General features: G+C 34.8%; 1 protein-coding gene across 5 annotated transcripts in view; it reads right to left on the reverse strand.

Annotated features, from left to right (window-relative positions):
• The window catches only part of TP63 (tumor protein p63), a 210159-nt gene that overhangs the window by 113790 nt on the left and 72005 nt on the right, over positions 1-24364 (reverse strand). For all 5 annotated transcript variants that reach the window (XM_017652464.3, XM_037024257.2, XM_017652465.3 and 2 more), the window contains 2 exons: positions 17304-17432; positions 16425-16557 (listed from right to left, as the gene is read on the reverse strand). In XM_017652464.3, the coding sequence (XP_017507953.2) occupies positions 16425-16557; positions 17304-17432 (262 nt within the window). The remainder of the gene's footprint in view (positions 1-16424; positions 16558-17303; positions 17433-24364) is intronic.

Consider the following 24364-nt stretch of genomic DNA (forward strand, 5'->3'; position numbering starts at 1 on the left):
AAAGGGCTTCTGCAGCCAAATTACCTTGCCTTTGTGCTGACCATGAAATGAAACTTCTCTGGCCATCACTGCGTACATACCTTTACTTCCTGTAAATGTCATGGGCTAGAAATGTGTACATGTTCTTTTTTTCTCAGGCCTCCACTTTATCCACTATATGCACTTGAATCTGTACACAAACTCTCACTATGGCATTGAAATGCCACTGTCAAATACATTTTCAATACATGCCTTTGTCACAACCTAATGTTAAGTCAGCCATACAATGACAAGTCAACCCTTATTGCATAATTGGTACTATTATATCATAGGTACTTTTAGAATTTTTATGGTCACATAGTACACTTGGGATTTTTATGGTCAGAATTATTTATTGTTTTTAATAAAGAATGGAAGCAATTGATTCATAAAAGTGTTTTGACTTTTTCTTTCTTTTTCTTATTTTTTACTATTTGTCTTTCAGGATTTTGGAGCAGTTTGACAATTACTAGAGATTTAAAATGAAAGTTAAAAAAATTACAACTACTTGAACACTTTGATTCAAGATTTTTTAAAGAATTACAAAATAATAACACCACTACCAAAAAAAAAAAAATTGAATCTTGAAGCTGGCAAAACATTGTAACTTCTATATAAAAACACCCCTTAAACTGTTTTAAAATTTATTTCAAACAACCCATTGTGTTTCATGATTGGCCTAATAAAAGTTATGTTAAATAAATAAAAAGCTAACATTCATTGAGCAACAATGCTTTTGTGATAATCTCTTTATATTTATCATCTCATTTAGTTTTTGCAGTAATCATACCATGTTTATAAAAGAAAAAAAAAGACCAAAAGGTTAGAAGAGGATAGTTATTCATACACCCAGGGTATTTGAACTCAGGGCTCAAAGAATTTAACCTTGAAATAAATCTCTAATAATAAATTATTACTTGGTTTGCTTTATGTGTTGGTATACTACATGAGATTTCACTCTTACGGGTTATTCTAGAATACCCTTGATATCTAAATCTAGATATCAAGATGTCTATGTTTGAAGATGAGCTATCTAATTATTTTGTAAGTGAAGAAACTGTACCTAGAGAGTGTGAGTGATGTGTGTCCAGCCACTCAGCTAAATGGTGTAGAATCCATGACCAGGATTTAGGCTCCCAAACTTCTAAGGTAGCACTCCTTTCTTCAACAGTCTTATTTTTTATACAGACTGTACAGTCTCCAGGAATGTTTGACTCAATAGTTTCTTTCTTCTTGTTATTCAGTCGTATGATAATGGTTCCTTTTGTTGCCCAAAAGACAGTTTAGTATCATAGACTCAGCATGGTAAAAATTAAGACTCATGGTTTTCCAACCATCAGCTACATTCTAGCTGAACTTGATAGATGAATAAGACTGGTTTCATCATGTGGTTACAGATGAGGAATTAGAAATTAAAACCAAACTTCAAATTTGCTTACTCTCAAATGATTCTGGATATTCCTTCAAAAAGGAAACGAGAAAATAAAATGTCTATTTTATCCTTTCCCATTCAGACTTTCATCAGATGAAGCAAGAAACTCAATTTCTATAATGCTATGAATAGCATCCCTTTTCTACTGCACAAACTGAGAGACTGGCACACTTTAATTCTTTGTCTTTTTTCATTTAATTTAAGTTATAAACTATTCCTATTTAGTTACAAACTATAGACAATCAGAATAAGAGCACATTATGTGGGTCATTACCACTGAGAATTTTTTGGTAGAACTAGATAAGCAACTAGGTCAGAAAAGGAAAAACAAACAACTCCTGACACCTCAGTCATTGATTAAAATTCTATTACACAATGAAGAAAAGTTTAGGGGTACATACTCTATAATTATTAAATTTCCCTCACAGATAAAGAACTTTTTACATGTTTGTATGAAGGCATGATTTGTTACATGGCCAGATTTGTGTCAATCCATAGTTTATATCTTTTGCTTCACATTTCATTATTTATTCATTTAAAAGTACCAGCAAAGACAACATATACTTAACATTTTCATAAAATCTCCCCTAGGCTGTAGGATGAGGGATCCAGGAGGTGTGCATGTGATGAGGAGGAAAGATTACATCGAGAGAGCTTAATTCCTGTCACCTCAAAGAACAAATGCAACCAAGACAAAAATTCTTTTTAAAAGAACGAGGCAATTGTTGCCCTAATTGCTTTTGCTTCTGTTGTTGTTTCAAGGTGGAGTTGGTAGGTTGGTACACTTTTTTAAACCAAAGGAGAGATTCTGTAATGCAACATATACCACTGTTTTCTGAAAATTGTGATTTATGCGCCCAGGGAGGTTTTTCAGAAGAAATCTGAATGAGGAGACAGTCTGTAGAAAGACATTCCAATGAACTGGTTAGGCAAGTAGTTGTTTGGAAGGAACACTGCCTCGGGACTTGGAGGAAGATAGAGGTAGCACATTAGTGGAGGGAGTGGGAGAGTAACAGAAGGAGTTAGTTACTTCTTCTTTCACCAGCTCCAGACAGTATTCATACTCATGACTAATCTGTATGAGTGCAATCCCTCACCGCCCACCTCGCCTCCACAAAAAGCACTGATTAGGAAGTATGCATTTTCTCAGATATAAAAATGTTGCTTTTGTGTTGATTTTTGCAAATCCCTCCATTCCCCCTTGCCCCAGAGAAGAGAAAGTTAAATAAGCTCTTTAGATTCCTTGCCTCACAGCCATTATTTAGAACAGGTTTTGGTTATCCATTTCAGAGCACACTAGTTTATATGTGCTTTCACTAATGATTCTGGCAAGTGTGTTTGCCTGTGCTATGTTCTCATCAAAGCCACAGTAAGGCATAAGTGGCCTAGCAAGACTGAATTCAGAAGCCAGGAACCGGTGCTTTATCTATTACAGGGGATGTAGGAATTGAGTAATCACCTTGTCCAGCTCCACGTTTTTACACAGAAGAAAGCTGAGACTCAGAGGGGGACGTTATTGGTTCGATAACAGAAAGCCAGTTAGTGACAACGGCATGAAGACTAGGAACCAAACATCCAGACTCCCAGGCCAGTGTTTTTTCACTAAACCTCAGAACTGCTAAAGTTTGAGTGCTTTTCAAAATGCAAGAAACAGTAAATTTATAAAGCTCCAAATTTAAAGCTCTAAATTCCCTTCCTATGCTAAAGGACCTCCTAAGAGCTTAATTTTACATGTGATATGTTCATTCTTGAATCTCAAGAAAGAGACAACATACTGGGTTGTGTTTGTTTTCCAGTATCAATTATTCACAAAATAGATGTTTTTTTTCCTTCTCTGTAGCTCCCTGAGTTTTCCTTCTATTCCATCAATTTTAAGCCACTGAGCTGTCTCTTTTTCTAACAGGCTACTGATATGAAAGGCAAATAAAACATTTTGGTTAAATGAGAGGCAGCTGTGCCTATTTAATTCAATAGCAGAGATGGTTTGTGTTGATTCCCTTCATCAAGGGCAGCCAACATCACTAAATCCACAAAGCCCTACTGAAGTTCAGGTAATAGAAAAATCATCTTTGTACCCAAACCCAGAGATCTAAAATAGATGGCTATTTTTAAAAGCCATATTTTATAAAGCTCTGGTTCTAATTTGAGAGAAAGCATGTAGTAACATCCATTGGGACGAAGCATACTCAATTCCAAGGCATATCATGTGGGTTTTATTTTGAATGTAGTTTCTGCTTCACTATCTTGTGCCATAGAGGCACAAAATTGAGATGTCAAAATACCTGCTGCTCTCTTCTACTTCGTTAAGAGGGTGTGGTGAGAATTGGCTTGAATAATATCCATTAAGAGCTCTTCAGCTTCTTGGGAGAATGATAAGCAAACACATGAAGTAAGAACTTTTAAACTATAGATGAATTTATGTCTTTTCTAAACACAAAGAATCACTTTGATAGAAAAAAGAGATCAAAATGAAGCTCACATCCATGTAGACAATATACTTTCAATAGGCACCTCACTCAGTTAACCTCTATCCACAGAGGCCCATGCTGCACAAACTGAGTGTCACACACATGCACACAGACACACATGCACATGTATTTTTTTCACATTTTACCTTTTATCAGATGAAGGCTCCCATTATCATTCTAATAAAAATCACCCAGCCTTGTTTCTATCAGCCTTATTTTTTATCTCCATCCCAGCATTTTATCAACATTATGATGTGAACACTGTCCTGAAGTTACACAGCCGATTGAACTCTGGCCTGTCGCTCAGTGCTGGGCACCCATTTATTGTCTTTTGTATTTATATCTCAACAGGTAAGCAGCAAATATTTTCTTGTGTAGGATCATTTAGATCATTTATAATCTAGTGCATTAACTTCATATCTGACTCCCTTGCCAATTCTAAGATACAGGTAATGATAATAGACTCAGCTCTTTTAAACTTTGTACCCCCAGTAGAGTATCTTGAACTTATGAATAATCAGTAAATTCTTGTTGAACTGACAGGAATACAAGCTTGAAATTTTAGTCATTTGGCAGGAAGATTCTTATGAACCATCTCTATAATTAAAGAAAGCCAGGTATGAAACTTGTTTAACAACATCTTACTGATAAAGACACATGTAGCCAAGCACTTAATATATTTAATTACTCCTTCTAAAGTATTACATTCTGCTGTTTTTTTTTCCTGTGGCATAAACCAGCAGAACTTCCCACATGTTTAAAGATGCATCACAATTAGAAATACGTTTTTTAAAGTAGAAATTGACCTAGAAGTTTCTTCTCTGTCATTATGGCTGTGCAACCTTGGGCAAATCACTCCTCACTCAGAACCTGAGCTTCCCCAACTTATGAAAATATATATGTTAAAACACTGGATTGTACCAGTGTTTTTCCAGTGTCAGAATCACCTGGAGGATTTATTGAAAGATTGTTGCCCTCCCTGTCATTCTATTTTCTGAGTCAGTAGATCTGGAATAGAACCCAAGAATTTGCATTTCTTAAGTTTTTAAATAATGCTGATGCTGCTGACTTGAGACCACATTTTGAAAACCACTGAATTAAACCATCCAGGAGTCCATGAAACTTTAACTTCACTATCACACTAAGATTCAAAACCAGGTATATCACTGCATCCAATTCCAAAGCTTACGCTCTTAATTAGTAGGCTGGAAAAAAATAATACTTTATTATGTTACAATTACTGAATGATACCCAAATAACTAAAATAGCATTTAGTAATTAAAATGAAACTGTTTTCTGTGAGTTCTATGAGTCCTGAATTGACACAACGGTATATTGGCTTTTAAAAGAAATCTGCTTCAAAATTTTATCTTAGTTTGAGGAAAACTCAATTTTCCAAGTTTCAAATGGGAAAGGATGCTCCAGAAAGATTTTATAGCAGCATGCTAGCGTATCTTCAAACATTACTTCCTTTTTTGGAAATACAAATCTATACAAATTTCATTTTTTTCCTCATTAGAATTGTTCTACTTGGAATTAATAATTTCCTGTTGCCAGATTTATCACGTTCCAGAGAGTAACAGCAACAACTGCCACTGAAAACTGGCCATGCGTGCTGACTGTTCATGCCTTATCTCGTTCTCTAAACAGCTTTTCTGTGGTGTATCACCAACTGCATCATCCTCATTTTGTAGATGAGGAAACTGAGGCTCAAAGCATACCGGCATTTAGCCACGGTAATCAGAACAGTGGATGACAGAGCCGGATACAAGGCAGACAGCCATTTACCTCTTGAGCTTGAACTCTTCACACTATATCTTACAGTAGGTGGAGAGGCAGGTCTAGAAATCCTGAAAGCAGGGTTCAGTCCTGGCTCTTCCACAAACACTATCAGAAATAATGGAGAAGGCAACACTAATTGACTTGGATCTTCATTTTCCTGTCTATTAAAGGAAGATTTAACTAGAACTCAATCATGTCTACAGTTCCTAAGACTAATATTCTAGAATTTTCCAATTTTCACAGATTTAAACTATATTAAACTGGTTGCCAAGGCAAGGACAGGTGACTAATAGCATGTGTATTACTTCAAACAAATCAGATTCTCTTTAAGCCGGCATGCTAGGATTTCAACCTGATCAGTTTTTAAGAGGATGCAAGGTCAAAATCAGCTCCTGCGTTTCTGCTAAAATCCCTTTCTGTTTATCTGCCCTCTTCAACTTTGTCATTCTGAATGCATACACACTGAGCACAGTGTCTTAAGTAACATTACTGAGGTTACACCAAAGACAGGTGTTAGGCGAACTATTTCCCTGGGGCTATCATTTCCAACTCTCCCTTCTCAGAACAGAGGGAGGGGATAGAAGGAGAAGGATTTCTTTTCAGATTCAACACAGGGACTGCAAACACCTTCCCCTAGGCAATAAATTCTCTGCCAGTGTGCTGCAGTTTACCCAAACACCAAAGCAAAAAAGCAAACAGCCCCTTTTGTAAGGGAGGAGCTGTCACCTGTCAAGTGATGTTTGTGAATTTCTAGAAAAGAGGAAAAAAAAAGAAAACCCTTTCCCTTATTTTATTAAGCAGATTGTTTGTTCAAGGTTTGAAATGCATACTTGTATTTAAGGTAAAGTCCCTGGCTTGGCTTGGCACTCTTGAACAAAGTGGTGCCTTCCGATTGGCTCTGCTATACAAAGAACAGAACAGAAACACAGTGTGCCCTTCTGGGGACGCCTGAACCGTCTAAATCGAGTGGATATTGAGCTACCTCATCAGAACCTAAGTAACTACAAACACATTTTCCAAAAACTAGAGGGATTTTCTGTGGGGATTTTATTTTCTTGTTTATTTCATTTGTGCTGATAGAACTAATATACAAAAGGCCTATTTGGCACAATTACGGTTGAATGATTGTTTTAAGAGTATTAGAGATACTGCAAGCAAGACTTAAGAAGTGCCAAGTGGAAAAGGAGACAATGTTATGGCCATTCCCGTGTTCAGGGCTAATCGTAGGAGAAAGCTCAGAAGTATATATACTTTGTCTACCTCTCTTTCTCACCTCTTTCCTCATATAGTTTGTTCCCACCCATCCCTATTCGGCCTGCCTATCCCACTCATAGGTGCTCCATCATTCAAGATGTCTTTCTCATCTCTAGTCAAAATTATCATCACTTCCACAGATTGCAATAAAAGGTTTCTCAGGAAAGAATGTTTCATCTTGATGTGCAAATGACTAGAAATTCATTTAATTATCTAGAATATGTGCATTTTTAAAGATGAGATTATACAAACCAAAATTGATTTCAAGTTTATAGACACTTCAGTTGGTGTAAGGGTATACTGAAAAAATAAAATCATGAAAAGAAATTTGATAATAACTATCAATAACACAGGTGTTCATACAATTTTTTTCAATAATTACAATTTTAAGCATTTAGCACAAGAAAATGTTATATATAAATGTTCTTAAAAATATATAGAGTAGTTAAATAAATCACTGTGTGTCTATGTAATGTGATATAATACAATTAAAGTTGTTTTGAAGATTAGTAAATAAGAGAAAATGTTTCTCACAGAATTCAAAGGAAAAGATTACAAAATTTATATATAACATGATCCAAATATGTCATATAAAAATTTATTTCTTTTAAAGAAAAATACTAGAAAAAAGACTAAATTTGTTATAATTATTATCACTAGGTAGGGATTATATATGTTTTTGATAATCCTAAAATCATTTTTAATTAGTATGCATTGCTTTTATAATCAGAGCAATTTTTCTATTTGTATTATAAAAAGTAATACATATTTACCTGTCTTAGAGTTTTTATAAAAAATAGCATAGTCAGACTAGTGATAACAAAAATACATTTTAATTGACTGTATATTTATATCCCAGAAACTCTGAATGAAAGCAAATCAGATAATGAAAGAAAAAAATCACAGTTCTCTGAGTCTGATGATAAATGTTATGTCTATCCATACGAAAGAGGAAAGAGAGACTCATAGAGGTTATCAAGTTCATACAGGTAAAACTGGTGAAGACATAATTCCATCTACAGTGTATCTTACTAAAAATCATATGCCATAATTCTAAAGTAAGAAATTATAAATCTCTATATTAAATATGAGGTAGTTGTCAAAGTTAAAAAATAAAAGCCTGCATTCAAATCTGCCTACTCTGAACTCTAGACGTTTTCTGGAAGACACCAAAAGAGGGAAGTAGAGATGGGAGAAAACTAGGAAACTTGGAGCAAGAGAATGTATAGGAAGAACAAAAGGAAGGGGATAGTGGTGGTAGGAGGGTTGTCTGGAGGCCCTATGGAGACCAAAGTGGGACAGTAAGGGAAGGAAAATAGGGATGCCTTCCTTGAAGTGAGCTCTTGATATCACAGTCAGATGTAGAGTTGGATAACATTGTACACCACCAAGACACATAAAAAATGATTGCTCTTTGTATGATACATCAGCAATCATGTACTTTCCACCTTTGATCCAGGAAGAGGCATGCAGGAAGGGTGATATAGAATGTTGGAGTGACTCAGGCAGCAGCGTTGTTAACCAGCCTGACTGTGGTACTTAATGAAAAATACTTTGTTCACAGTGTGTTTAATATATGTATATATTTTTAAAGAGTTACACTTATCAAATGGATACATAAAACAACTGATTAAAAACTATTTTGATACAATTCTATAATGCTAGGAATATCTATAGGTGTGGTTCAAATTGGGTTATATGTTAGTCTGTGTGTGTGTGTGTGTGTGTGTGTGTGTGTCTGCATATAGAGGCAGGGAGGGAGGAAAGGATGAGGGATGTATAGAAGCAACATTTATAAACTTTTAATAAAAAATTTAGTAAATTCTAGCTTTTATATGGTTTATATTCCCATTTATAAAACATAAGTATTTATATTTATTTGGACAAATTCATTCTGATGAAAAAAGGGCACATGAAATTCCTTATTTTTCCTGATAACATTCCATCAGAAATGTAACAGTAGTACAAAGAGAGAGCAACATCTATGATAAATATCCTTCAAATAAATAGACACTTCTCTTTAAAATATATTTGCAATTTAAAGTAAAAATTATAAGACAATCTGAAGGAGTGTTTGGTGTACATAGATGTAAAATATGTGACAACTATAATAACATGGGTTGCAGTTATGAAGCCAAAGTTGTGGTAAGTTTTCTACATTCCATTTGAAGTTGTAAAATAATGATTCTCAATATAGAAAATTTTGTGAATATTGTGAAAATTTACAAATATTGCAATCTTTAAAGCAAACACTAACAAATAGGCAAAGAGATATAGCCAAAACCAAAAAACAATTACAATCAAATACTAAAAAACAGATCAAATAATCAAAATGGTAACAGTAAAAAGAGAAACAGAAGAAAATGAAAATGAAGGGAACACACAAATAGAAAATAAATGATAGACTAAAAAAAAACACCATCAAAACAAAAACACATTGATAAACACATTAAGTATAAATGATGTAAATATGTCAATTAGTAGACAAAGAGTGCCATGGATGGTGAAAAGATTTAACTGCAAACATTAATAAAAATAAAGTTAGATGACTATATTAATTAAAATAAAGGCAAAGTAGACATCAAAGCAAAGTATAATAAGAGGGATAAAAAAGATATATAAGGATAGAATATCAGTTCACCAGGAAGGTGTACAAACTTAAATATGATGGATCTAAAAACAGAGTTCTAATATACATGAAGCAAATTTGACAGATTTAAAAGGAGAAAGTTGAAGATATTGAAACTCTTTTCTCAGTAATCAATAGAAATATCAGACAGAAAATAAGCAAGGGCATAGAAGAACTACATAATACCACAGACCAATGGGATCTAACTGACATTTATAGAACATTCCATCTAACACAAACAGAATACAGTCTTCTCAAGTGTCTGTGGTGCATTCACCAAGATAAACCATATCTAGACTTATGGAAGAAACCTTAACAAATTTTATAAAATTGAAGTCATACATAGTATCTTTTTTTATCATAATGAAATTAAAGTAGAATAATGGAAAGATAATAAAATATCTAAATACCTGGAAATTAAACAACATGCTTGTAAATACATATTTGTCAAAGACAAAGTCTCAAGGGAAATTAGAAAATATTTTAAACTGAACAAAAATGAAAATACAACATATCAAAATGTATGAGATGTAGCCAAAGCAGTGTTCAATGTGAAATTTAGAAAAGTAAACATGAATGTTAAAAGAGAAGAAATATCTCAAATTCATTAATTTAAATAACCAATTTATGAAACCTGTAAGAAAAAGAAGAACAAATTAAACCTGAGAAAGCAAAGAAAGGAAATACCATAAAACCAGAAATAATGAAGCTGAAAACAGACAGTAGGGAAAAACAGTGAAACCAAAAAGCTGAGCTGGTTCTTTGGAAGATTAATACAATTGATAAATCTCTAGCAAGACCAACAGAGAAAAAGGGAGAGGCTGCAAATTACTAGAAATGCAGCAGGATATTATGGATCCCACAGACATTAAAAGGGTAATAAAGGAATACTCCCCAAAATTCTACACACATACAACTTCAAAACCTTTGATGAAATTAATTCCTCAAAAACCACAATTTATGACAACTTACACACACAAAAATAGATAATCTTAATAGTCTCATTACAACTAAAGAAACCAAATTTAAAGAGCTCCCCTACAAGAAAAAAAATACTGAGGCTCACATGGTTTCACTTGCAAATTCTACCAAATGCTTAATAAGAAATAATATCAATTCTGCATAATACAGGATATAAAAGATACCTCATACAAAATACAGACAGTGAAATCACACTGAGGTTCATAAACAAGAGGACTGCCAAGACGAAAATGACCATACATCATAACTACTAGTGCCATCTCTCAGTGGTGAGCTTAACCCTCATTCCTTATAAACTGTAATTTGTTTCCTATCTGAGTCCAAAACTTGTAAAATCTATGGGTTTATAACTGGTCTTTTCATTTTAGATATTATAAAGAATGCTGCAATGAAGCCTTCATTTTTGTTCATGCATGTGTATGGGTGTGTGTGCGCATATTTATTTATATTGAAATCACTTTGTGGAAAAAAATTTCCCATAAACAGCACTTATGGGCAAAGGGCTAGTGTCTTTAAAACTAAATAAATTATGGGCAAATTGCCCTCCAAATACATTATATCAATTTATAATCCCACCAGAAGTGAAAAGAATGATTGTTTCCTAACCATCTCACCAGCACTAGATAGTATCAATCATTCAAATCTTTGCTGACCAGAGAACTGATAAATAATCCCATTGTTTCAAATCAGAATTTTTTTTATTATTAGAGAAGTTGAATATTTTATATCTGTTAAACATCTGTGAATTATTTATACTCTTTGCCAAAGGGGGAGATTTAATCTTTCTCTTATTAATTTTTAAGTATTTAGTTTATTAGGGCTATTAAACTTTTGTCATGTGTTGTAATTTTTCTATATAAACATCACATTACCCAAAGTTTTCAGTTTTATCTCTTAAAATTTCTGAGCTTTACATTATGGTGTTTTAATAAATTATTTTCATAATAGCTACCCAAATTTAAACTACTTTTTCCTTTTCCTGATTTGATCAACTGACTCAAGTCTCAATGCCTAAATAAAAATCACCTTTCTGTAACACATTGCCTGTCACTCTCAGGCATATTAAATCATTCCTTTTTCATGCCTTAAAAAAACATACATCTGAATAATTTCATAAGTGATATTATACATTCTGGCCTTTCTGCTGGACTGTGGTCTTTTCAAGGCGAGAGACCATGATTTGTTCATCTGTATCACAAAGGACATAATGTATAGTAAGTGCTAGCGAAATGCTTGTGGCCCGATCTAGTGGATGTACTTGAAATCTTATATGACTCTTGGGTGCTAAGATATGTAGGGGCTCTGGCATTATGCTGTGGCCTGAGCCTTTCCAGATACAAACACACAATCTGTTCTTTTCATACGTAATGCTGAAGACTCTTCACATACAACTGGGATGCTACAATAAGAATTTACAAAAATGGATGGTTTCAAATAATTACTACTCAGATACTTGGGGAAAAACGCCATTCAGCTAAACAGGGCTTCCTTCAAAGTACAAAGGAAAAAACAGATGCAAAAGTAAGAGTTATATGGTTTCCATGAATCATTCTGGGAGACTGTTCAAGTGTATCATCGTCCACTTCTTGAAGACATAACAAGAATGTTTAGTTTATAAATAATGCAAAGCTGATATGTAAGTGTATTAGACAACAGAATTAACAGCCAGCAAAGATCTGGGAAACAGAGGTTAAATGAGGAATTTTTTGGAGAAATCCCACTCAGCTGCATTTGCTAATCCAATGCAGTCATCCTTCAGTGACATTAAAATCAGTCTAATGAAGAAGGCACATGCATTCTCTGCAATTCAAATTTCCTTTGTTAATAATCAGATAAAACCATTATGATTTCATTTCATAACTGTTGTTAAAGTGAAGGTTGTATAAAAAACTAATAAAATGGAATGACATTCTCAATTTTAACATTTCTGTCCTTAATAATCTGACATGTTGTTTCATGCCCAAGATTCATATTTCTTGCATAGTGAGAGAATGCTTGGCCGAGATTCCACATTTTAAAAAGTATCGTATGTGTAAGGAAAATAATTTATTTGCAGAGTTTTGGAACTATTTAGTTATTAACCTATACACAGAAAAGTGAAAATTTGCTGCCAAGTAGTGGAACAAAAAGGGCATCACATCACTTTCAGCAGCAGTCAGTTTAGGATGAGGAAACTAAGAGGATCCTTGTTCTAATTTTTCAAAGCTAACGCTAGTTGTAACATCCTGAGGAGACCAACATTTTGCAACTTGTGTTGCTAAGGATGATTGCTGTTATCTAGTCCCACCTATGTGGCCTCCATATGTGGACATACATGATGATGTTGGAATAGTCCTAAGGTAAGGGAAGACCCAGGATTTATATAGACCTATAATTTATTAGCTCTGCCTTACTTCTTTGGAGATAAAAACAGGGTAGCCACAGATAGGCAAGTCTGCTTATTTAATTAAGTTCATTCTCACTCTACTTGTATATTTCTTTCAATATAGTTGCTCCCAAATGACCTATTTTGTTTCCCTCCATTGGAAAAATCCCATTTCATTCCCATTTCATTATTTTCCAGCTCTTTCTGAATCAATTCAGCCCCCATTCCTCGCAAAATTTTCTGTCCTGGATCCTATTTCCTCATTTCTGGTTATTCTCAATTAAGTTGTAAAAATTTTCAAGTCACAGGTGCTAACCAGTGATGGTAGAACTCTGCATTATCATTCATAATAGCCAATGGCGTTCTGTGCTTCTCCAGGGGAGAAAAATATTATGGAGATTCTCTACTACAAGAACATTCTATGGGGAAAGAGTAGAGGTTTCTCTACACACACTTAAAATACATAGGAATAGACAGATATTTAAGAAGAAATAGAGCTTAAGTTCCTCTCAAATACCATACCTTGGAGGAAGAATATGAAAGGAAAAGATTGAGTTCAGGAAGTTGGATAGAATACTGACATTGCTGCTGACTGTACATATCATCTTAAAAAGTCATGTAACCTCTTTTGCCTTGATTTATTAATTTATAAGAGGCTAATAAATTCAACCTTATAAAGCTATTAGAAAAACTAAATAAAGTATCAAATATGTTAATTATCATCAGATACTGATGCCTAAGAAAAATGCAATTTCAAAACTTTGTAATTTAGACAGCTAAAAGGAAGATCTGGTTCAATTTCAAATTGAATATATCCAGTTTCAATCAGGTCACCCCTCTTATGAGCATTATTAAAAATCTATTTCAAAGCATTCATGTCAAGCATATTTACTAATAACTGATGCTCAGGTAATAATGTTGAACACAAATGGATAATCCTCTTAAATATCAATATTTCTCAAATAATAATAAGCTAAAAACTATATGGCAATGCATTCTTAGCTTGACAAGACACTTAGCATGAGAGCAATTATGTCTATGCCTTTCCTTGGCTTGCTCTCTTTCTTCATTCTTACCTTCTTCCAACATTATTGCAAAGCTTCTCTGACTCCATTCAGATGCTATACTAGGTCTTCTTCAAAGTTCCCTTTAGGTCTTTTATAAAAAGTACTAAAATAGACTCTAAATGACTGAAGTTTTAGGGCTCAAATCTGGGTTCTTTCAAAGAGAATTCAGAAAACAATAGAGACAAAGACTAAATAATTAGAAAGTATAATATTTCCTGCAGGGATACAACATAACCAAAAGGGAAAGGATACAAGAGGAAGATGGGACAGGAAGATTTGCTGCTGTGACTGTTGGGGAAGAGAAAAGCCCCACTGACTGGAGATTTCTAGGTGGGTGCTACTCAATACCAACCAACTAGCGACATGTGCCAACTAGAGACATGTGGTAATTTACATTTAAATTGACTAAAGTTAAAATTAAGTTCCTCAGTTGTAGTAGCCACATTTCAAATGTATACATGTGGCTGTTGGCTACTGTGTTGAACAGTACAGATAATAGGACATGTCCATCAATGAGAGAAATTTCTTTCGGACAGTTCTTTTCTGTTTGAAAGAGAATTTTTTAGAACTTCCAAGTTTTATTTCCTATGACTTCAACATTCCCTAAAGACTTCTTATATGCCAAATACTGTAACAAATACTGAGCATGACAAAATATGGTCCCTCTTTCCTTTAGAGAGAGACAAATTAACAACCGTAATATTGTATAATAAGTAATATGACTAAAATATACCTAGGTCACTTCAAAGAAATGGTCTCTAATTGAAACGGGTGGAAAATAGTGATATGAAAAATCTTAGAGAAGGTAGGACAAATACGTGTTGAGAGATGGATAGGAACTGGTGACAGAGAAGAAAAAATAAAGTGTGTTCAAGGAGTAAATTTCTAATAATACAAAGAACTAAGAAAGAGCATGACACATTAAGAAACTACATGCTTCAGTGTGTGAAAGATATTAACAGGAACTGTAAATACAAACCTTGATTCTCCATTTTAAACTTTATGTAACTTGCTTACTTTTAAGTGCAAGAGTCAGCTGAAAACCCCTGGACAGAATATAAAGAGATAGGTTTTCCTATCCTGGTGTTACTCAGCAACTGAGAGGTGATATTACTAAGTAAATTGGGATATACTAATTTCTGAGTCTTTGTCAAATCAGAATTTACCCATATTTCTGTTTAATTATAGTACATTCCATGGTCTTCAGTTACCTGCCCACTGATTTATCTGCCAGTTATTTATTATTATTATTATTATTATTATTATTATTATTATTATTATTATTATTATTATTATTATTATTTATTCCCTCTCTTCACCAGCTCAAGAATAACTGAGAAATGGAAAGGGCCAATGAAGGAATTTTTCCCTTATCAACTAAGTGACAAAACATCAAGGTATTTGTAAAGTTACAGCTTTCCATATTTGGTTGTTTCCACTCTCATCTCCCCACTTCACCTTCTCCCAAAATTAAAACATACAATTCATATAAAAAAGTATCTAGTAAAAACTCCAGTAAAATCTTATTATCAGACAAGAAAGCCATTTTCTAAAGGAATTTCCAAAATCAATCAGGTCAGCATATAATCTATGACAAGTCAACCTCTTTCTCAGCTGTTTTTTTTCCTATTTATATAGAATTTTTTTAATGGAAAATCTTGCAAGATTTAAAAAAATCTTGGTGAATGAATGATTTAAAAAAAAAATGAAAGGAAAGAAACCCACCAGCATGATGTACTGTGCAAATAAAAGAAATTTCCTCTAAACATCTCAGAAAGGTTTTTTACTATCATTAATCCATTCCACTCCTTAACTACCTGGGAGGTATGTGGCACAGAAGGTCTCCCCAATTTATAGATTAGAAGTTTAGGCCTCAGGTCATGAGTGACTAGATGGTAAAGTCAAAAAAGAAAAAAAAGCCTGTGCCTGTTTAATGTATTATTTTCTGCCCTCTTATTCTTTTGCCAGGTACTTCATCTATGCATTTTCACATACAATTTACTTCATCCTCCTTCATTTAAGAAGGATGGCTCCTTGAGATGCTGTTTGCCATACTGGCAAGTGTGTTTTTGAAAGAATTCAGATCTAGGATCTGGTTTTGACTCTTGCCTCCACAAGCTGTAAAACCTTAGACTGATACCATCCTCTCTGAATTGGGACAGACAATGAAGAGCAATTCAGATAAAGGATGTAAGGAATTATTTTCAATGCCCTTCTTCACACCAGTGAAAACATATGCATTGTGGAGAGTAGAGGCAGACCCAGAATCCACAAACTCCTCATCCCTCTGCTGACCACACTGACCCTATTTCCAATGGCTTTGCCTATTTGGGACCACCGGCCTTTTACTATGTCATGAAAACGACAGGTTTAACAGAGATGTGGATAGCATGGCACACAGATTAGAAGGGAAGTTCATGCCACTCACCCACATGGGGTCCCCCAGATCTGAGTCTTGCATACGGATACAATCCATGCTAATCTCAATCTTGTTTCTTGCACCATTTTCTGATGGTTCATCCACAAAGTTTAAGTCGATGGGCTGAACTGAACATATGGGCCTACCGTGAAGGAAAAATAGAAGTGTGTTAGTTGTGGAAAGAGACTAAAACACACTTACCCATTTGGTAACAAAGAAGTCTTTTTGCTTCAAAATTGGCAAATCTGGTTGGTTGGTGTCAGAAACCACAGGTTTGCATCCTGGCTCAGCTACTTACCAGATGTGTAATTCCAGGCTGTTCAAACCTTAGCCCTATTTATAATATGTGAATCATGACCTTGTATTAGTTGGAAATTGCTGGGTGGAACACAGGAAAAAATGGGGGTGTCAGGGAGAGTATTGTATACCCTTTCCTTTAGGGTCCCCAGTGCTCTGATACCCTTTCACCTTCCCCTAAATTTACTCACTTATCAAATGAAGTATAAATGACCAACAAATTTTAGTGTTTTACTTCTCAGGAAGTATTTGCTTTGTAACAAAGTAAATATGTCTTTGGGCCAAAGGAATAGATTTTGTGTATCAGGGAGTCATTGGGGAAATTGTTTGGGGTTAGGCAGGAGAGCTCTTTTGAGCCTCCAAAATTATATCACCTTGGAATAACAATTATTGTTTGTTGTTGCAAACTGAATAAATCCCCACTGAATTTTGAGCACAGAGATACTATTGGAAGCAATTATTATTTTCCAACAACATCAACTGATTTTTATTGATTCTAGTATCATGCCCTAAGAAGCAATATTTTGACAGCCCACATTTGCCTATTTATAATAATTTAACTACAACATTTTTCGCTTATTTGATACTTACTGTTCCAGAAAATCCCAGATATGCTGGAAAACTTCTGGACTGAGGAATTCACTTGTCTGTGTGCTCTGGGACATAGTGGATCGGTAATAACTTTCTTTCCAAGAGAAATGAGTTGGGGTTTCTCCAAACCTTAAAAAGACAAAAATGAAACCAAGATTATAGTTCCTGTATTTAAGATACTGAATATTAAAATTAAATCATACTCAATTCAGAAAAAACAAGTGATTCCCCAACTCAGGCACGCATATATTGTAAATTTTACAAGTTGCACAATTGGTGTTTTTTCAGGCAGTGCCATGGATCCCATTTTGCCGTAAAATAAGATAATCATATCTTCCATCCAAGCTCTCCTTTCCTAACTAATCATGTTGTTACACTCTACACTTCCATTATCCAATATCTACATTCTGCAGATTTCAAAAAGAAAATAAACATTCCCTCATTAAATCTGATAAGTCTGACCTATTATTAAATCCATTTAATAAATGTCTCAACTAATTATCTGCTCATTCTGCCTCCAGCAGGTAAAAAGTAGAATAAAAAAATAAACAGAAACAAGTTGAGAAAGTTTCAATTTCACTCTCAGGATAATCACCCTTCTCATAACTACCACCTTAGCATCATGCCCATGGACCATAAAATCAAACCTCAGGACGTGGGTGTGTGTAGGTTTTTAATTGGAGTATAAAATTCTATGTTCGACTAAAAGACAAGAAAACATCCAAATACTTTACAAATGAATACTATGTCTGTTTGCTCCATTTTGTTGCTAGGTCTTCAAGTTTGCCTTTACTTAGAAAAAAGTAACCTTGATCCCTATATATGTAAAAGAAAACATGAGCTTTTTCAGGTGATATTGTCTCCAAGTGTGCATATTATCTGCACAAATCATCATAGTATGTGATTCATTGTGATTATCGGTAGACTAATTTTACCCCAGGATGAAATTAGCTAAGCTCTTAATCATCACCATGAATATTATAAAGAGTTAAATAATGTACTAGGATAGTCAATCATCTTAAATTTGCAAATGAATACCCTGCTCTAGTTGAATTATAGAAGATAATAGCATTGAATTTACTGTTGATAATTTCCAAGCTATATGGAGAAGCATATTCAGGTATTCAAGACAAACATACATAGAACATGTATAATTTTCCAGGAAGCATAACAGACACCTGAAATAAAAAATGAACAAAACTGCCTCATCCCCTAGAAGGTCATAGTGTAGAAGGTAAGGCGGGAAGACAAGCCTCTAAAAAATGCAGCAAGAGTATGTCTAACACTATAAAAGCACAACAAAGATGAAACATGTTTCATCTGAGAAATCAAGGAGAAGAGCCTTAGCAGATGAGGATAAATTAGCCATGCCAGGTAAGGACTAATGGTATGAGTGAGCATTCTGCAGCAATAGCATATATATAATCCTAAAATGGAAAAGAACTTGGTGTTTGAGAGCAAATTACAAGTAACTTTATGTCAGTACAGTGTAAATATTTGGGACAGAGAATGCTAGGGGATAGAGCTGGAGAGGGAAGTAGAAACTTGTATGCTATCTTAAAAGCAAACAAACAAATATTTCAATACTTCTAGTGAGAATTGAAGGATATTTTTTGTAAGACATTTTGAAATGAGCTTTTTATTTTGAGATAAATGTAGATTCACATGCAGTTATAATAAATAATACAGAGGGCATCCATCTCCTCTTTACCCAGTTCCCCCAAGGGTAAGTAGCATCTTGCAAAAGTATCACATAAGATTACAATCAGGATATTAACATTGATACCATCTACTGATCTTATTTAGAAATTTTCTATTTTACTTGTGCTCATTTGCATATGCAGACATACATGTGTTTGTGTGTGTATTTAATTTAGTTCTATACCATTTTTTATCCCATGTGCAAGTTAGTATCCACCTCTACAGTATTAAGGTATTTGAAACATAGGATTAACATAGAATATGTTTTATACTGATATATCTGGAAAATGTGTGCAGGAAGGATTTATAGCAAATCAGTTTATAGGCAGCGTAGTCATTTAGGAGTTGTTGCAGCCATCCAGGTAAGATAATAGGATGAGAGCAGAAGCTGATATGGAGACTATAGGGACAAATTCAATTATTAACAAAAAGGTTAAATCATATATTGTTTATGTTACTAAAGGAATGACAAGAAAGAGTCAAGGATAACTTTAAGTTTCCAGCTTTCTTGGCCTGAGTGGTTGGTGATTTTACTACCTAAATCAGTAAATACAATTTGAAGATCCAGCTCAGAGAGAAAGGAGAAGTGATGAGTTCCATTTAACCATGAGTTTGAAGTAGACAGTTAAATAAGCCTTCAACACTGGGAAGAGGAATGGGTCAGAAGTTTTGAAGCAGAAATCTTCATTGTAGGGTGAAAATGAACACATGCAAGTGGAGACAATGGTCTATGCAGAGCAAGTGCAATTAGCAGAGGAGAGGCCTTACTGGAGACTCTAAGAACTAACAAGCACTGAGAAGTTTATGGCATCTTAGAAGCTAAGGGACAAACATTTTTAAGAAAGGATCTACAGCTGGGTAAGAAAGATAAATGTGGGGGATGGATCCAGAAATGTAAGAACTGAAACATACCTACTAGGTTTGACCTGAGGAGGTCATTGGTGTCCTTGCCAGTAACACTCTGCAAATTCATGAAGGCACAAAGCAAATTTCAGTGATTTTAGGAGTACATAGAGATATAGAGGATATAATCTTTTGATATATTTGGATGAAAAGAACCTGAATTATACTTAAAGAGGCAAATCAGAAAGGAAAGAACCAGACAGGAAAGGGTCAAGGACATAGGTAGAGAGGATGGCCTTGAACTTAAGCCCTAAGCTCCTCATTTCAGGATGGACTAAAGGAGACAAAATGAAGGGTGGATATAAATGTGTTTAAAGACAAACAGAGACACTGCTTGACAGCCTCAATTTTCTTGAAGAAGCAGAAAGCCAAGTTATCTAAGGAGGGAATAAGGCATTGAGTATTCAGTTAGATGAGAAAGATGAAGGCTTAGAAATGGAAGTGAGGTCTGGAAATATGAATTTGCCAGAACTAACTTAGCACAGTTCTGTGATTCTCTGGCTCATACCACTTGAGAGTAGTGGGGAAGAAAATAGATAAAATGACTCTTAGTATTGTTTCACTCTTTAGGTCATGGGTGTCAGAGAAATAAGGGAACTGTGAAGACTAGTTTAGGGTCCAAATTGGAGAGGACAGGAAAAAGGCTAGAACAGAAGTAAGAATGGAGAAACAAAATGGCTTTATTGATGTTGCAAAGCACATCTATAGAAAGAATGAAGTGAGAAAGTTAGCCTGGTTGAGATGGAAGTAAAAGTGGGCTATCAGAGTTTATGATATCCTGATAGCCACATCTAGAAAATTAATCTCTAATTAGAAGAGAATCTGAAAATCCAATATCTTTAAATTAAAGGTATAAATTAATTACTGTTATTTCATTTCTGGACTTGGGCAGACTTGGTTTATATACTCCCAATTGGTGAGCAGAAAGGAAGCTAAATTTAGTGGCTCTAATACTGAAGTGAGTATTATGAGAATAATCTCATGGATGACACTTTTGGATATTTTGATTAACATTAAAATTTCCTCTTCAGATAAAATTAGAGAAGGAAGTAGGGAAAATTAGAGTAAAAGCAATTCCTGGCTAGTGACAAAAATGGAGGTGAACAAATATGACTTATTCAAATCCCCAAATGCAAGTAGACTTTCATGTGAATTGTCTCGTACGTGGCCCTACAACCATGTCCGTAACTTCCGAAGAGCCAAACCCTGTGACTGAGCAGCTTGACAGCCAGGTGGACACCAGAAGGTAAACACAACAACACAAAGCAGATTCTCAGCAATAATTATTTCAGTGTGTGAGATTCCATATAAAACAGTACAAGAGTTTTTAAGATGGCAGAAATTGAAGTGAGGTTTTTAAGAGATTGGTAGACAATGTGACCTATATTTTAAATATTGAAAAATATGAGACTTATTAAAAAAGGAAGAGAGTTAGATGGAAGGAAGACACTATCACTTTATCTAAAGCAGAAGAAACAAATATTGCCAGCTGTGGAGTCATTATTTCTGCTTTTTCACTATTTCCACATGAAGTTCTGCTTTCTCTGTGTGTTCTCCCTGCCATTCCTCAGTTTCACATTTTTCCTCAAGTTTCTCTCTCGCCCTAAGTATCTTCCCTATAAATCAGCCAGCTGCAAAACCTTGGACAAGCCTCTCAAAGAGAGCTTCAGCTTCCTTGGATGTGACGTGGGGATAATCCTGTGCGGGAGCCTCTGTGCTGCCTCCCAAACGTCTACCCAGTCCCCAGGGTCCTCCTCTCCACAAAGTAGTTTCTGGTCCCTTTTGGAAATTAATGCTTCTTCAAACTTTCCTGGTCTTTTGTTGCATCTCAACAATGTTAATTTATCCTATTTTGTTTATACAACAATTAATCTACTGTTACAGGATTTTAAGCAACTTGCAGGCAAAACTCATATCTCTCATCTTCACATTTCTTGTGATTTTATATTTGTTTGAGGTTAGAGTGGAAGAAATGTGGGTTCTGAAGTGAGAAAGACTTGGGTTCAAATCTTAGCTCTACTACTGACATACCATGGCCAAGTTCATTAGCCCCTTTGTACCTTAAGTTCATCAACTATGCTTCCCTCATAGAGTGATTGAGAGTCTTCCTTGGAATCTTGTGCTACCTGTCTTCTGTACAGTGGCTAGTAGTCAATATATTGGTCCAATTAGATCAAGTACTAAACAATTTGTATCCAGGAAATACTTGCTGAATTGAACTTACTGGCTAGTGTATTTGAAAGGCCTGTTGAAGCTGTAAAAGTGCCACACAGAAGTAAACATATTAAACCTGAATTAGCCCTCATTTCTCTCCAGTTCAAACTGATCTTTCTCTGTCTGAGTCCTTGGGCCAAATAAATGTTGCTGTCACCTGTCACTTTCTTCTAGATCACCCTTATCTCAGGCTTGCTACATTCAGTTGGGCAACCTCCCCACCTCAGAGTCTCAAGCTTTAAGGGGGCTTCTTTACATTAGAAGGGTGGGGTTTGGAACAGATCAGTGGCTTTCAAATTGTGTTTCACGAGACTCTAAGTGTGTTCACCAGATGTAAAGAAATGGCTTTACTGGGAGGCCTCCAGACCCTCCTCCTTCTTAACACCATGAAGTTTGGCTTTTTCCTGAGTTATGGTGTTTTGAGCAAAATCTCATTTGAAGAACAGGTTCTTTTAAAAAACAACAGCAATGGTCTATTTCAAAGGATCTGCAAGTTCTCTCCCTTGCAATCTCAGTACTGATTCCCATTCTCTGAATAAGGATGTAAAACATAATTGGTAGGATGGAAGGGAAGAGGGCCGGTGCCATAGGGCAGGAAGAGTGTGTAAATCCTACCGTCTTCCAAGACTCTGCCTTTGGGTGAATCTCAGTATCAATTACTCATGGAACAATCACTCTGTTCAAATAGGTTTGTCAAACCAGTCACACACAAAGGTAGGAAGCCTAAAGACATTGTTTTTTCTTTTCAGCTTGTTTTTCATGGATTAACTATCTTATACTCTTTATATTAACCCACTGAATGAAAAGAAGCCTACTCTTTGTATAAATGACCTGAAAATATAAAGGTGTATCTGCTAACATTTTTGTGTTCTTTCTTGCTTTTCCTGTTCTGCTTGGAAACTCAATAAAGTTTGTCCTCTATTTAGTTTTTTTATATTTAACTCCTAACTCCTGAAAATCTCCAAATCTCTAACATTTTAGAGTTCCAAACAATCTTAGTTTAATGGATGGCTTTTAGAATTAACAGACCTCTGAGATGATCTAGCTCAGTTTGTCTTATTTAATAGATAAAAAAAACTGAACTCTAAAAAGAACTGACTGACCCCAGTTATACTGTACTCAACATAGGCTTTAGTCACAGCAAGAAGAACAAAGATATCTATCAGATTAATTCCTATCATGAATTATCCAAATCTTAGGCTCTTGTTGCAGTTCCCATATTTATCATTTTCTGGATATTTAAAGCCTCCTTTCCCCTTTACAACATCCATCTAAACTTAAAGCTTTAAGACAAGAAATGTGCTTGATTTTACACAACTATCCTCTAATTCAATATACTTAGCAAAATACAACAGCATTCATAGAGATGCAGACCAGAAAAATCATGGGCTGCTCCTAGATTTCCTGAATCAAAGACTTCTGTGACATGGTGTCAGTCCTTCTGATAGACTATGGCATCAAGAACCCCCAAGAGAGCAGGCTCAGAGGGATCCCCTCACCCACTGTCCTCCCACTTGGGAAGATAGGGTCACACATGAGTGTAAACCTTTGAGGACCTCATAGAATGTCAAAGTTGACTCTCAAGAGACTGTCTAATCCTGTTTCCATATTTCATAAGGAAACTGAGACTCAGACCTGAAGAACTTACTCTAGATCCATTGTTTTGAGTATTGGCTACTGAAAACAAACTTAAAATTTTCTGGGATTTTCCAAGCCAGTTATTAAACATAGTCTTATTATAATTATTACAAAGCATTGAACTTTAAATTATATTTAAAAACAAATATAATACTCAAAACTAATCACTTACTAATTACTTTACTGTTATCTCTGTTTCCGAAAGCCATTTAAAAAATAATGTAGTCAATTACAGATTAAAAAAAAATAAAATATTTTGTGAGTTCACTTATCTAATAATGTATTTCAATTAAAGGTTTAGTGCAAATGATAGTTGGGAGAGAAAGAGAGAAAATCTATTATGTGAAAGGCTATGTGGAGGATTTAATGATGCATGAGATTTTGATTTTTTGAAAATTTTCTATAATCTAGTGCTAGAACTAGAATACACCTTCAGTGTTTGTTTAATTGTTACCTTTTGTTAAAACCTTTTGTGCTCCTAATTTTCTACTTGACTGTGGCTTTCTTAAGGGCAGGAAAACCAGCATGAGCCATTTATTTGGGTTTGTGCTCTATTTGTCTGGTGATTGGCAGGAAAGAACTGCTATTGATTGTGACAGGATTTT

This window comes from Manis javanica, chromosome 3, assembly GCF_040802235.1.
Source record: "Manis javanica isolate MJ-LG chromosome 3, MJ_LKY, whole genome shotgun sequence".
NCBI classification, from domain to species: domain Eukaryota; kingdom Metazoa; phylum Chordata; class Mammalia; order Pholidota; family Manidae; genus Manis; species Manis javanica.